The sequence below is a fragment of the Zingiber officinale genome, chromosome 4B (genome assembly GCF_018446385.1).
Source record: "Zingiber officinale cultivar Zhangliang chromosome 4B, Zo_v1.1, whole genome shotgun sequence".
NCBI classification, from domain to species: Eukaryota; Viridiplantae; Streptophyta; class Magnoliopsida; order Zingiberales; family Zingiberaceae; genus Zingiber; species Zingiber officinale.
In genome coordinates, this window is record NC_055993.1 from 76,634,686 (window position 1) to 76,650,997 (window position 16,312).

The 16,312-nt window shown below is 36.6% G+C and overlaps 2 protein-coding genes across 17 annotated transcripts; both read right to left on the reverse strand.

Annotated features, from left to right (window-relative positions):
• Positions 1–979: 979 nt before the first annotated feature.
• Positions 980–5,731, reverse strand: LOC121975192. 16 transcript variants are annotated; one of them, XM_042526662.1, is made up of 8 exons: positions 5,398–5,731; positions 5,195–5,293; positions 4,443–4,485; positions 4,269–4,336; positions 4,027–4,172; positions 3,865–3,946; positions 1,982–2,101; positions 980–1,238 (listed from the first exon to the last, which is right to left on the reverse strand). In XM_042526662.1, exons 2-7 carry the CDS (start codon positions 5,231–5,233, stop codon positions 1,988–1,990), a joined length of 492 nt encoding a protein of 163 aa, XP_042382596.1. In that variant the 5' UTR covers positions 5,234–5,293; positions 5,398–5,731; the 3' UTR covers positions 980–1,238; positions 1,982–1,987. The 16 variants fall into 16 exon arrangements, with proteins under 16 accessions (XP_042382596.1, XP_042382600.1, XP_042382597.1 ...); XM_042526666.1 differs by lacking the exon at positions 980–1,238 and adding an exon at positions 1,354–1,683 and having other exon boundaries at positions 4,449–4,482; positions 5,508–5,731; XM_042526663.1 differs by lacking the exon at positions 980–1,238 and adding an exon at positions 1,354–1,683 and having other exon boundaries at positions 4,443–4,482; positions 5,508–5,731.
• Positions 5,732–8,114: 2,383 nt separating this feature from the next.
• Positions 8,115–10,574, reverse strand: LOC121977619 (transcription factor NIGT1-like). The gene is made up of 5 exons (XM_042530089.1): positions 10,321–10,574; positions 9,996–10,216; positions 9,607–9,904; positions 9,444–9,520; positions 8,115–8,578 (listed from the first exon to the last, which is right to left on the reverse strand). The coding sequence occupies exons 1-5, from the start codon at positions 10,442–10,444 to the stop codon at positions 8,282–8,284; spliced, it is 1,017 nt and encodes a 338-aa protein (XP_042386023.1). The 5' UTR covers positions 10,445–10,574; the 3' UTR covers positions 8,115–8,281.
• Between the last annotated feature and the right edge of the window lie 5,738 nt (positions 10,575–16,312).

Below are 16,312 nucleotides of genomic sequence, written 5' to 3' on the forward strand. Positions count from 1 at the left end.
TATGTGAACTGCTTACCTTTTGCCCACCAATTGTCTTCACACAATGCACTCTTTAGGGCCCCCACAGACTTAGCTCAGTTAGAAGGTAGCAAGTTGATTACCACACGAAGTCTTAGGGTCGAATCTCAGAGTTGGTAGGCCCTAAATCCCTGCAACCTAAACTTACCCTACCTACCACTTACCTTCTCAATTATCGTGATTTACTTTCTCCGTGTTGATCCTAGGATAGATTGACGAGGCGTTAGAGGTAAACATATTCACCTTTCGCCACAATGCACTCTGTAGAGCTTCGTGACAAGCGAGTTCTGATAATGATGCAATTGGTAGTAACTGAACAACATTTTCCTGATAAGCAACTGAAAATCCATGCTGATTTTGTCTGATTAAGATTAGCACCAAGAAAAGAATTTCCAGGGAACACTACCTTCTACCGATAGGATAAACAGTGTAGTTTGAGCACACAAGCAAGATATACAATCAAAATCTCACCAAATTTGAGTAACTGAAAAAAAAATCATGAGCAATTAATACTAAAAGCAACTAGGAACAATTCTCATATGCTCTACCCATTTCGTTTGTCTGTACATATAAAAACATAGATCAAAAAAAGGAAAACCAATAGAAATTACCAAAATACAAGACAGAACAATGTTCCTTTTCATTATTGAACTGTTATATATCATGTACAGTGAATATGGTTAGAATTTAGCACTGTTATATGATGGCACTTTTAACAATTTAACTTTTATAAAACTTATTTTAAAATATTTCTTCACCTTTTGGGAATATTAGGAGAAAGATGATACGCTTACTTACGGAAGTGACTCATCATCCAGTCATAAGGAGAGTAAAAAACATTATTTTCTTCAATTATTAATTGTACTTTTATGACTCATTAAATGGGATATCTGATGCCAATTAAATAAAATTACTATTCGCATTTGATCCTAACAAATAAAATTACTACATGATCATATACTTAACTAAATAAAAATAATAATGAATAAAATTCCACAGTCAATTGTTAGAACCATCAGGTGCACTAGGCTACCTTGTTCAATAGGTAGCATTTAAGATATACTTTCATAGCTAACTCACCACTTGGAATTAGAGAACGTTCTTAGGTAAGTTCGAGGTTTTGAAGATTCCTTTTCATATACATCTTCTCTATCCACTTCAGTTTGGATGGAATTCTTCTTAGTATCGTTTAATGCTTGACATAACATAAGATGCTATACCTGAAAGACCGCAAATTAGTGGTGGTGCAAAATGGATTGGAAATCTCCACAAATACTTTGCTCCACAAACTTAAACTACAAGAATTTCAGTTGACTTGAAAGAAAATTGCTTGAGTTATGGAAGAAAATGTCATCTAAAGATGGCAAAATCAATCCAGCAATTCAGTTCCAATTTTTCTAGTTTGACTGCTAGATCAGTCCGGTCGTTATAACTATGCACTGCACGATCATTGAAGTATACTAATTCAATAAGTAACTCAATAGTATCCAAAAATGTAATGGCAGAAGAACTAATCACTAAGTACTGAACAGGATCAGTTGCCACATAAACTTCACCATTTGACCTCTTTAAGATTTGAGCATCACTTTTTGCTTGTTTCACACTCTACTACTAGAAACTGAACAATCGTTACGAAGTCTCTGATGTCGATGGCATAGGAAAGTTCTGCAATACACAGACATTTTGACGACAATAATCAATGAAATCATGTCCTGGTAGATTTAAGCCATGTTATTCCACAAAATTTATATAGGTATGATTTAGAACCATGGCAAAGCCAACAAAAATGCGATTGTTTGAATCCAATTTGTGGTTATCCATGCATTAAAGCATCAGGAGTATCTTAAAGAGGCAAAAGCTATATTGATCCAAGAACCTTACGACTAACTTTTTGGGAAGTGTGTCGAAATACAAACAAAGGTAGACAAGGAGAAGTAAAAAAAGTATAATGATAGCAAATAACCTGTCACTAGGCAGCTCTTCTGAGCAGCAAGGCCAAAATATAAGAGAGACACGAGTCAACAGAAGATAGAGCAACAATGAGCACAGCCACAAGAACAAGGGTAAGCATAGCTGTCCTCAGCTGAAGATGAAAAACAAAAACAATAAAGTTCTAGAATAACTCACATTCATAATTTTTCTAACATAAAGAATTTTTTAAAAAAACAGCAGATTTGTTAGGCAAGCAGCTTTGTCCCATTAGAGTTAATACTGAAGAAACATATGGACTATGAACCAGAGGATGCAAAAACACTCCTGAAACATAAACCTAAACTAACATGATGACTCAATGCTTCTCATCAAACCAAAATTCCAGCACCACTTATCCACATTTTCACAAAGCTTTGAATTGTATCAAGTGTTGCAACCAAGACCTATTTCTGATGCTACATGCCCCATTCAAAAGCCATAACTGTGCTTGAACAACCACATGACTTGTACCATTCTATGCTACGATCTGCCATTATCTCTGATGTAGTCAGTCCTTATATAAGAAGCATTTGCTATACTCTTCATGATATATATTTTTGGGTCATGCTATCTTCTTTGTGAAACCAAAGAACTTTTGAACCACATTTCCTAAAGTCCCAAAACACTTTATGCTCCATGTTAGCAACCTTCACAAAAACCTTCAACAAAGTGGCACCATTTCTGCTTAGGACTTCAAAGAGGATGAGTGATGGGTGTGTTTTCATCGTCACCAAACATGGCATTTCATGTTAGGCATCCTCATCAACTAAACCTTTAACAAAAGTTTTAAGTCTCAACTAAGTTTAAATTTTAATCTGATTGCCTCATCCAATATCTTAGCCACCAATATTTATTTGTAGTTAGCTGCTTTCTTTTCCTTAAAATCAAGCACATAGATACATACCCAATACACTACATAACACTGAACCTTCACTGAATTCTTAAAATTGAGTCACTCTAGGAAAATGCAGCTACAATAAGGAGGGAAGTTCATAAGCCTCTCTAAATGGAAAATAGTATGGTTAGAGATGCATCATATTTCAACTTTTAATTCACAAGTTCAATTTCAGAAAAACAAATAAAATTAACAGGTTTTTTTTCTCACAAAAATTAAACTTGAGTAAACAATTGCCAGCAGTTTATACTAGAATTGGCATGGAAAAACTTCTTCATGTCACTGCAACTAGCAATCTATTTTATTTCAATGTTCTCAAAATGTCTGCATCTTATGTTCTCTCGATAATGAAGCTCAAAGCAACCTAATACTCAGGTTATGTTTTCAGTAAGACAACTATCTAAAATTATGAATTTTATACAAGGGTTTTATCTGAAATACACCATATGCCCATTAGGCAATCCAATGATTTGGACTATATAGCTTGTGAAACAATTTTACAGCCCATAAATACAATCACCATGGTTCCAGTGGATTACCAGAGTTAACTCGGATGTGTATTGACCTAATATCTAGGATAGTTGTGTTCACAACATATGCATAATTCATGAAAGGATTGTATGTGGTATCCAGACGCCTAACCCATGGATGGCAACTAAACTTAGGCGACACGGACACCGCTCTTAAAAGATGCATAAATTATCTAGCAGAGTATTAAAAACCATTATATGACACAAGCCAAGAAAATGCAGAATCCAATTTGGTATATTGTGCTATTTAAAATTTATATTAAATTAGAAATGTTTAGTTTGTTATTTCAATGGGATCAATTGTCATCTCATAGTGGAATTAACCAGTGGCAAAAATAGTAATTCATGCATAATGATGCCTTGAGTGTAAAACCAAGAAACTAATTTTAAAGATAATAAGTTCATATGCCAAGAATAATTTTGTCTGCTAGTATTCTCAGGTACACATACCGTGCTTTGAAATGTTGGCCACTCTATGTACTTTATCTGACTAGGCTGTTCAGCTAAGAATACTGCTACAGATGTCAAACTCCTATAGGAACATGCAGAGAGCACAGTGACTTCTGCAAACTTCGTTATCAGAGAGTAGCTCATTTAAAAAAAAACACTTACCATGCAATATCCTTCACCATAGTCTTCCAAAATGGTTCATTGTCAAAATCACCTCCATAAGATAATCTAGGATGGTCATTACTTCTTAATGATGCACATATGAGCTTAGAACCCAAAACTGATTTTATCATAGTTTGTCCAATGTTCTATTAAATAAAGAAAGAATATAATAAAAATAAAAAACATAACTCCAACAACCATTCATTTGAACGTGTACAAGATAGATTGCAAAAGAACTTAACAAATGAATTGGTATTCCACAGCTGGTAAATTGGAATTGACACAGTGGAAGGCTTGAACAAAAGTGGACCTAGAAGGAGAATGGCTTGTTACAGAAGTAAGATATTCATCAAGCATAAGTATTCAATCATGCATTTCATGAACAGTATGAACAATAAAGAGTAGGCAGTGCAGACCAAAACCTGAACGAGGTGTGATGCCGCCAGCAATTGCCATCTTCTTTTTATGAAAATCAAAACAAAATTTAAAAAAAAAACTATTATACTAGAGTGGTTGATGTAAATAGTTTTTCATGAAAAATGGAACAAAAACCAAAGCACCAAAAGTCCAACAAACAATAGAAAACAGGAGGGGGTAAAGACAAGCAGCTTTACATGATTGAATATGTTTGATACAACCATGTCTATTAACTGAAGGGATCAAAACATTAATTTTGAAATACGATAAACCTTTCCAAAATGTCAAAATCTAATAATAAGATATTATTGGGCTTTATGTTGCTCGGCAGAATGAGAGTTGTATTACAACCCATCTACTGACGGCTCATAATCTAGTACCATTGATCCTGTAATTTATACAATTTCAGGGTAGATGATTACCTTCTATCCAAAATGAGTCAATCATTACTTTTCCTATACTTCACTGGTAACATAATTAAAACTTCCAATGCAATGCAACGAAAGATGCAGGCATGGAAATGATGTATGTTTAAGCAGAATGAATTTTATATCGCTTTGCTATGAGATTAAAGTACGACATTCAGGAAAAAAAAATCCTAAGATGTCAATTAAGTTGTTCCTCTCAATTTGGTGTTCATCCGTATCACCCTAAGAATTATTCTTTTGAACGTTTCATCTAATCCATCATTTTAGAGTGACGGTATAAGAAAGGCTAGGTTAGTATAAAAGAGGGGAAGGGAAGCCCTAACCTTATAAGCAACTTCTAATCCTTGCATTGCAGTATACATTAGATATCTGAGGATTTATAAGACATCTGTCGCATATGTTATTTCGCTTTCGCCTCAGTTCTGTAAGGTAGCGATATGGATGTAAAGTTTGGTTCGATGCTAAACAATTCGCGCATGTTCATAGACATAGTTATTAATCACGCAAAACGATTACTTTATCTTACTTTTCAATCAGCAGTGTCAAATTTTTGCATGAACAACGGCATGACTATGAACATGCGTTAATTATTTTCAACAACGAGAAGCTGGTAGGGATTGGTGAACGATGGCGTACTTTGAGGCTACAAGCGTCCAAGATTTCTCCTCGCTTCGTAGGGCCTTCGTCCGCGTACTTAGCAGCAGAGAGGGATGCTCGAAACGGAGGAACGGAGGTAGATAAGCGTCAGGTTGTGAGGGAGGTAGATCGGGAGGCAGAGGAGATCGAGCGTCCGGCAGCAGAGAGGGGGCGGAGCGTTCGGCTAGGAGCTCTATCGAAGAGGGTGTGGCGTGGGGGTCGAAAGATAGGTCGAGTCTATAGGTTAGGTTAGATTTTATTAACGCTTAATAATAAAATAAAATAAAATAATTTAATAAAAAAAAGTGAAGTAATACGTCACAATAATATTTTAAAATAAATTAAATTTTAAATTTTTTTTATTAATTAACCATTCAAATTATCTTCGACTCAAGAATGTACGTATGCATTAGGGTGGACAGTCAACCTCTTAAATTAACCAATCCATTTATATCGATCCGAATCGAATCGAAAAAAAAATTCACTAGATATAGGACCGGATGTAGGGTCCTGATATTATATTATCCGGTCTAGTAGGACCGGATAATTTTTATCCTAATAACTGAACCAACCTGATCCGTGATCACCCCTACTTGTAGCAACTACTGTCGATAAGTTGTTACATGTTGTAGTAGTTACTACCGATAAACTGTTAAATATTGTAGTAGCTACACGTTGTAACAGCTACTGGCTAGCTGCTACAACGTGTAATGAATAATGTCTATTATCATTTTAAAATATTTTATTTTTTTTATTGTTTTATATTTATATTTTATATTTTATTAGATATAGAGTCGGATATCCACTGACAATCCATCGTATATCTGATACATAATAATCGTCGGATATAAGACCGGATGTAAGTCTTGATATTGTATTATCTAATCTATAATAAGGTCGGATAATTTTTTATCCTAATAATTAAATCAATCTGAACCACGATCACCCCTAGTATGCATTAGTCTCTACCTTGTCATATATGTCAAGTTGGACATACAAGAAATACAAAATATTTTGGAAGTTTATTTATAGTAAAAAGAAATCTTTAAACCCTTAAGATATATTAAAAAAATTCAATCCCAAAGTTAAATATGTGATGTAATTAGTGTGTTTTTGTTTCAGTTTAGATTGATTTGCAAATTAACTAAAATGAAATAGTATGATAAAAAATTATTAATTTTTAAGTATTCATTAATTTATAATAATTTATAGTTAAAAAATATATTTTTATATTAAAATAATCTAAAATGTCCCTCAACAAAATACTCAATAATTGATCTGGTCTTTGAAAAAAAAAAATTATGACTTTAATTTTTTTTTTAAGAGAAAAGATATACCATTGTTTTCAAGTGATTTAAGATGTCAGTTCTATAATAAAACATAAATAGATAAATTATAAGAGTATTTTGTCCTAATAGTCTTTTGTGTGGGAGAGATATCTAACGAGTTAGTTTGTACCGTTAAAAATTAACCTTAAAATTTATTGAAGTAAATATTTATGTAAATACTAATTATGTCAATATGTGAAGACTTTGATTTTTCAATTATTATTAGAGTAAAAAGTGATATCATTTATCCTAAATTATCATTGGCCCTATAGTAAAATATAAATTACTCGGACAACTTATCCTAATACGTAATCCTTTCTATGAGAAAGATCAAGTACTACCGTACTAGCATTTTGCATTTGCTTGGAAAGGAATATCATTGTATAGAAGGAATGTCTTTTATTTTAATGGTAATTACCCATCAAAAGAATGACTTTGACTTTTCTTTTTCATATTGACTTTTGTTAAAGATTCTTTTCGCACATGGTAATTACCCATTAAAAAGTTACAACTTGACCACTTCTTTCATTAAAAAGTAGAATCGCTTGATAACGTAGAAATTCAAGTGGAATAGTTTAAACTAAATAAATAAAGAAAGAAAGAATGGCAATAGTTGTGGCTGCCTTGGTGACAAGCTTTTCTAATCATGAATTCAAAGAGTAGGAAATTTAAAGAACACGTTGATAAAGTGTTGAATAGTTAGTTGAATGGAAGACGGATTAAAATGAGGATTTATTTCTTAGATGGGCAATAATTCAAATTGGCATGTTTAATTATGGTGTTAATCATTATCCCCCAACGTCAAAAGCAAAATTTTGTCAAAAGTTTTACTTACTTTTCTAGACAAAAGCAAAATTTTTATTAGAAACTTGTTAGCATAATTCTGTAACACAAATGCAACTTTTTTTTGAATTCATATAGTAAGTCCATTTCATATTGTATATCATTTTAGCTTCAAATAAAATGATCTCCAAGATTCGGTATAGTAAGTCAATTTAATGGTCATAAGACTTAGGAACTATTTCGTATTTTTGGCATTGGACATTAGAGAAAAAAAAACAATGTGCCTTGCATTTAATACTGTTTTTTTAACTTTATTATTTTTGACACAAATGCAAATTGTGTCACACCCTTATTAATTGCCATTGCAATGTTAATTATGTCAAAGAAAGCTTTCATAACTTATCACAATAATCATACAATCTTACCACTATAAAATTATATAATTATTACCAACAGTTGATTTAATAACAAACATGTTAGATCCCCAAAAAAAAAAAATCCATTAAGAGCTCAATCTATGTAACAGCATTATTAAAATAAATTTGACATTGTCATTTCTACGTTCCTTCCTAAAGACGGATTAGCCTCACATCCAACACTGATTTAAAACAAATAAACAAACGAACCAACCAAGAAAATCACAGTAGAAAATGGACTAATAACTCAAAAGGAGGGTGACCCTATCCGCGTTTGGGAAGTTGCAGAGGCAGTAAGGGACTCAGAGTAGGTGACTTCATCATCATCACCACTCTCACCATCTCTACTGCATGATCCGGGCCGTAATTGCTCGGCTTGTTGCTGCCGCTGCTTTGGAGAAATCAAATCCGATGAGAATCTCGCCGCCGCTAACTCCGGTGGCGGTGGGACCAAAATTCCACCGACCAACACAATCTGTGGCGCCAGGGCGCTGCTGGTGCTCTGAGCTGCCGTGCCTGGTCGTCTATTGTTTAGTCGGTATTTCTGCACAATAAAAACTTCATGTTCTTGATCTTTTGTCAAACTCCATAAACAGCAATGGACCAAATAGCGCACTTAAAATTCAGGAAATCTGAAAGTTACGTAAGTCTTTTGAAAAATCCATAAACTTTAAGTGATCCTTGTGATAAAAAGCCGAAGATTAAACTTGATGTGAAGGATCAATTTGTTATCGACTCCATATACAAAAGGATCAATTAACTGTGAAGGGAGTAGTACTACATCTCATACAGCTTGCAGTCTACATCCTAAACTTCGATAATTGACAAGACAATTACTGACACCGCCGACATTAGATTTAACACGAAGCAGTTAATTGACAATGTGATCCGCGTATGCAGCATATTTGGAATCTATTGATCTGGATGCTAATCCATGCACCTAATGCACCAATTGGAAGTTCTCATCCTTATCATGGTTGGTCACATTCTAGAGAACTACACTTGGCACCGAAATATAATGACCTTTTTGTCATATGGGTAAATACGACACCAAGCAATTCTGCCATGAATAAGATAGGAAATATAGGTTATGCTTGGAAGCTGGGACACGTTAATGAAGACAACTAATCTTTTGTGGAAAAAAAATCAAAGTAGAGTTTGAAGTATGGAGAGTAAGGGCCACATGGGGATTCATTGTTGATATTTATAGCATGTAGATAACAAGTCGAGAAATTTGGTTTTGTATCATAATTCACAAGTAATTCTTGGGAGTGAACGAGGTTAAGAGATCTATGTTCCATGGGAGTCATTTACGGCGAGAATTCGATTCTTTGCTTGCGTGATATGCTAACGAAAAGAAAGGAAGGTGCAGTACGTTTACGCGATTGAAGCAGAATTATTCAAATCACCTGCAAATGGCTCTTGACCTCGTCGTTGGTGAGCCCATCCACATTCATCAGCTCTCTGATCTGCTTCGGGGTTGCAACTGAGATTAATTAAATCCAATTTAAGAACTTTATCCACAGGAGTTGAAATTACGCGTGACGATGAGAAGGGTGTGTTAAGGGTCACCATGGATGCCGCCGAGCAGTTGAACAGCGTCGAGGAAGCAGCGGTGCAGCTCCGGCGACCAGCGGCGTCTGACTTTTCGATTGGTCTGAGATTGCCCTTCCTTCTTCTTGTCTCCTCCGCATCTACCGTTACCATCACCTCCGCCGCCGCTACCACTACCGCTAGTGTTGGAACTAGAGGCCGCCGATGCCGACACCAGCGGCGGTGGGGCAGCGTGCTTCTCTCGCTCAAAAGGCTGGAAAGCGCTGCCCATCCTCTTCACGCCTACTGCTATGCCTATGGGCCTCTCTGGCGGTTCCTTCAATCGAACAGCAAATAAAAAACCCACACAAACAGAGGGGGAAAAGAATCCTAGAATTAATCTACTAAAAACCAATAAATTAGCTCACCACTTTGGTGCCAGTATCCGCGCACTGATTCCATAGCTGGACAGATCTAAGCCAGTCCGGCTTCGCATCAAACCCGATCGCCGCCGGCTCACATATCTCCACGTCCTCCTCCACCGTCGACGCTAAACTCGGCTTCAGCGGAATGAACTCTGCCAATACCGGCTCGTTACCACTCACCGACCTCTCCTCCTCACACATCTGCCACTCCGAGCTTTCGATCGCTGCACCGCCACCGGAATTTCAAGAAACGAGCAACAAAAGTAGAATAAACAAAAACAAAAAGAAGAAGAAAGAAAGGTAAAAAAAAGAGGAAGAGAAACCGAGCCTTGCGTGATGAGTTGAAGGGAAAGCGGCAGCTCTCTCTGGAAGACCTCGATCTTCTTGCGCTCCACCTCGAGAGCGCGGACGTAGTTATGGCGGGAGCGCTGCTCGCGATCGGCCATCCCCATCTTCTTGCGCTCCGACCTGGTTTTCGATCGTTGGCTTGGGATCCAAGAAAGGGACAAAAGAGAAGATAACAGAAGAGGAGGAATCGAGGACGATTCGTCGCGTAGAAATAGAAATCCGAATCTTTTCTGATGAAACGGCGAGGAAGACTTTTTGACGATGTGATTACCGAAGGCAATGGGTTTATTTATACCAGTTATCCAAAATAATGATGGAAAATTAAATATAGTATACAATCGTAATAATTATAAATATAATAATATAATATATTTTGAAATACTAAAATTAATAGATTTATTTATATAAGTTGTCTAAAATAATAATAATAATAATATTAAATATGACATACAATCGTAATAATTATAAATATAGTAATATAATAGACTTGAAAATATTTAATTTTTTACTATTTGATTAATATGGGATATTGATGTTAAATATAATAAATCTTAATTGATTGAAGTTAATTAGAAATTATTTTCTATTATTGTGATTACCCGACAAACTCAACGGAAGTGCAAACAATAAATGGAAAGATTAAATATGGTATACAATCATAATAATTATAAATATAGTAATATAATATACTTGAAAATATTTATTTATTTTACTATTTGATTAATGTCGATCTGGATTGTGATATCAAATATAATAAATCTCAATTGATTTAAATCAATTAGAGATTATTTTCCATTATTGTCATTACCCCCGACAAACTCAACGGAATTGCTTGAATTTGAGTGTCAACTTGGTGAAACGTTATCTAAATAATGGCTTGATAAATATATCAGTAATTTGATCTTCTGTAAATATGTAAGAAATCGAAAGTTGTCAAGTCGTCACACGCTCACGAACAAAATGAAAATCAATTTCTACATACTTGGTACGAGCATAAAAAATAGGATTTGCTGCAAGGTAAGTTGCTCCAATATTATTACACTAGATTTTAGGCGTAGCCGTTGGAAAAAAATATAATTCCGAAAGAAGAGATTGTAGCTAAATAATTTCTGACGTTTCATTAGTAATAGCTTTATATTCAACTTCAGTATTAAAGCGAGAGACTGTAGGTTACTTCTTTAAAGCCAAGAAATAAGATTTCGCCTAAGAAATATAACATATCCACTAATAGAATATCTATCTTCGGAATAATCTGCCCAATCTGTATGACTATAAATCATCATTGAAATCAATTAAAGATTATTTTTCGTTATTAAGGTATGTTCATGAAACGTAGTGAATAAATAAGCATTAAATGGGATAGCAAAGATGGGTACGACAATGGGTTTGGAAGTTGCGGGTGGGAATGAGATTCGCATACGTCAAGCTGACACCGACGTCAGCACGATAGGAGCAGAAATGGACGGTTAAGATCTCTCCGCCAGGTCCATCGTGTGGACCAAGCAGCGTCTACCGACAACGGAGGGAATCAGGGAGCAATTTTCTTTCGGCCACGTCGGTTTAGAGGTATGGATGAGGTCAGAGGAGATTCTGGAGAATTCTCCGCTAATAGTGAATTTTTGAAGTGGCTCTCAAAATTTCAGTGCTTTTTCAATTTTCACCTCAACTTCATATATAATCAGTTTTTTACCTAACCAAATAGCAAAATGTTTAAAATAACAAAATATTATAATTAATTTTAAAATTATCAAATCACATAACCAATTTTATTTTTATCTCTTTCACTATTCCTAATCAATTACTACAATTATAACAATTAAATCAATTAATTTTACAACCTTTTAAAAAATAATTGATCCGTGTTTAAAAAATCACTGCTCTTGATATAGTTGATTAAATTAATGTTTAAGGCATTTATATAATCAGGAGAATTAGGTAAACACATAAAAAATAGTTTCATGTCATTCCGAACTCTCTACACCCATTTGTCGGTTTCTATCAAAACCAGACTGATGGACCTAGAGAACTTGAAATGATATGAAACTAGATCTTATATGTTCTTCTAGTTCTCTTGAATCTAATATATTTAGAGCAATGATTTTTTAAACACAAATGTGTTTGAAAAATCTAATTCGTGTTAAAAAATCACAACTTTTAATATATTAAATCAAATTGATATTTAAGAGCATAGATATAATCATAAAAACTAGATGAATTTATAAGATCTAGTTTTACATCATTCTAAGCCATCTAGGTTCATCAACAAATTTTAGTCGAATGAACCTAAAGAGTTTTGGCCAAAATCGACTGATAAATCTAGAGAGCTCAAAATGACGTGAAACTAAATCCTATGGGTTCGCCTAATTCTCATAATTATATAAATGCCCTCAAAAATAAATTTGAACTAATATATTGAGAGCCGTAATTTTTTGAACACTAATATATCCGAAAAATCTAATTCATGTTAAAAAAATCATTGCTCTCAGTATATTATGTCAAATTGATGTTTAAGGGATTGGATATATGTTGGTGCAATTTTTCTAGGTCAAGGTTGACCAAGTTTACTAAGCTTGAGTCGTATGTTTGAGTTTTGATGTTTGACAATGTATGGAGATTGTAGGTGCAATTATCCATTTGGGGATATTGTTAGAATAATTTTCCTCTGGTCAATATTTGACTAGTTTTATGTAAAGAAGAGTCAAGTAGATCAAGGTTAACCGGATACCTGACTGGGAAGTCCTAACTAGAGGTTAGGCAAGGGCAAGTCCAACAGAGATGTTGGCAGATGATGAAAATCCAAGTGAGTCAGTGTTGACCGGACACTTGGTGTTGGAAAGTCCTTGTGAGTAAAGTCAGACAGTTGGAAGTCCTAGTGAGTGAAGGTAGGCAGTTAGAAAATCCTGGTGAGTGAAGTCAGGTGAAAGTCATGGTGAGTGAAGCCAGACAGGTGAGAAAATTCTGGTGAGTAAAGCCAAGTGAAAATTCTAGTAAGTGAAGCTAGGTAGTGAGGAAGTCCTGGTGAGTGAAGCCATGCATGTAGAAATTCAGGTGGATCAAGGTTGACCGGACATCTAGTGTTTGAAAGTCCAAAAAGGTCAAAGGATTGACCCAATACTTGGCACAAGGAGAAAAAAATCCAAATGAGTCAAAGGATTGACTGAAAACTTGGTGAAGAAGTTCCAGCACGTCAATCTTGACCAGATGCTAGGCAATGTGAAGTTCCAACAGGTTATGGTTGACCGGATGCTGGCCAAGAAACCTTAGACTTAGGTTTTAGAAGTTAGGGTGGGGTAATCGATTACCATAGCTTAAGCGATTAGATCAGTCGCTTAAGCTTAAAATCGCGGGGAAGATTTCCTAATCGATTAGTATAATCAATTAGACACCGTAAGCGATTAGATTGATCGCTTAAACCATTTCTCGCGATCGAACAGAAAGTTGCTGAATCGATCTAGCTAATCGATTCAGCATGTCTTAATCGACTAGGCTAGTCGATTAAGCTTGAAAATCTAGTTGTTGTGCGTCCGATAAAAGGGTTTTCGGCGCACTATTTTAGGTATCACTCTCGACTTTTTCTCTCCCACCGAGCTCACAGTCTTCCACTAGTTCTTGAAGCTTCTTGGAGACAAGTGTTGTTGCACTTCCAAGGCAAGAAGAAGAACAAGCTAGGGTTTTTTCATTGTAAATCTTGTAAGAGTTGACATTGTATTAGCTTGTATTTCTTTCTTATTGTATATTCTTGTGTGTGAGCTTGTACGAGACTTCTTCGCCTTCAGAGTGTTTCCGAGAAGGAGGTATTTGAAGTGGATAAGTGAGTGAGGGTCGGATCCTTGGATTAGTCACTTCTTCTTGAGATGGATATCAAGTAAATTCATAGTGTTAGCATTGTGAGTGTGCATCGAGTTTAATCCACTGCAAAACCAACATTATCGAAGCACAACAAGCTATTCACCCCCTCCCCTCTAGCTCTCAAAGAGGCCCCAACAATTGATATCAGAGCAGGTGGCTCTTCAACGGACTAATCGTCGAGGGAGCAAAGTGCCAGAGGAAGATGGAGTCCGAAGACTTCTAGGATGGGATATCCGCCGCGGTGACTGGAGCTTCCGTTGAAACTTGGAACATAATCGATCAACACTCACGGTAAGCGATTCCAGTGACGTGCACAGTGCATTTGACGCGCACAGTGTGTGCGTGCTTTGATCGATCTCCGAATTGCTTCCAGGGATGCGTAGTGACACGCATAGTGTCACCTACGTTGAATCGATCACAGAATCAATCACCGTGTGGTTGACACCCCTATTGCTCTTCTTTGGCCGGTAGTGACGGCTGTCGACACAGAAACTGTGAGTTGCCGTTGAAGATGAGCTGAACCTAAGACCTCCTTGTGAACCACAATGCCTCCTTCCTTCCAAAGTCACCGGAAAGCACTTAGCAACTTGTTGGTCACAGGAAAAAAAAAAGCCAAACTCCTCCATTCGGCAGTGATTGCTTGCACACTCCTGACCATCAGTCACCGCGACACTAACTGTGGCCTTCATCCTCCCGTTCCACCCTTCACCTAACAGGACAACCAATGAGGGTGACCATAGAGCAGTTGCAGTTGGTCTATGGCCGTAACTTGCGTTTGCTGGTTTCGTCACAGAAGCTATGTGCCGTCGGAGAAGATGAAAAACGAACAAAGGCGTTGTGAACCTCGTTGGACTTGCCTATCGTAGCTTGAAACTGTTGAGATGTTGTAATCGAACCCCTTCGACATCCTCTTCCTACAACCACTGATCTTGGTTGATGGCGATTACCCAGTTGGTGGTGAAGTGGGGCGGCAGTGGCCTTGCACGACCGGAGAAACCCAACCACCAGAAATTCCTCTTCCTTGTGCCACTGGTAAAGTGAATTGGTGATGCCTACGAGCTCCCCATACTCTCTCCATCTTGTGTTGCCGGAGATCACTCCTCAACCACCCATCGGTGCCGGCGGGATGATATCCCACTGCCGGTGAGAGAGGGGGGAAGCCCCGTTGGATATAAGAGATGTGAATGGAGAAGAGGTGGAAGAGGAAAGAAACTCCATTGTGAATGAGACTTTAGTCCCACATTAGGAGTTTCAAGACAAATAGGTTGATTTATATTGATTCACATGCATTGAGTGTTGGTGTAATATCCCCTGGGTCAGGTTGACCAGGTTAACTAAGCTTGAGTTGGTTTAAACTTGAGTATTGATGTTTGGATTTCGATGTTTGACAATACATGGAGATTGTAGCTGCAATCGTCCGTTTGGGGGCTGCAATCGTCCCTTTGGGGAAATTATTGATACAATTTCTCTCTGGTCAAGATTGACCAGTTAGACTTGAAGAAGAATCAAGTAGGTCAAAGGGTTGACCGGATACTTGACTGGGAAAGTCCTAACTGGAGGTTAGGCAGTTGAAAGTCTAGGTGAGCGAAGCCAGGTGAAAGACCTAGTGAGTGAAGCTAGGCAGTTGGAAAGTCCTGGACTATTGACTTGGATATCGGAATGAGGTGATCTCGAATGCGAAACGAAGCTCATTTCAAGATCTACACAAATTTTCTACTTTTCAATCGATTGGCCAATCGATTGGGGGGTTTAATCGATCAGTTAATCGATTGGTTGACATGATTCTGTGCAGAAATTGTCTAGATCGATTGGGTAATCGATCAAAACTTCTCCAATCGATTGGGAGAGTTTTTGAGCGAACAGTGAGCTTCTGAATTGATCAGTTGATCGATTGAAACTTCCAATCGATCGGACAATCTATTGGGAGGTTGGAAAATCACGCGATAGCCCTGGAAATCGCGTGACACGTGTTGAATCGATTGGGCAATCGATTCAGGTAATTTCCAGAAAGCACAAAGGCGCTCTGGATCGATCAACCGATCTATCCAAAGCCTCCCAAATCGATTGAGAGCAATTCAATCGATTGGGATTTGATCGTTGCGCAAGTTATAGCCGTTGGCGAG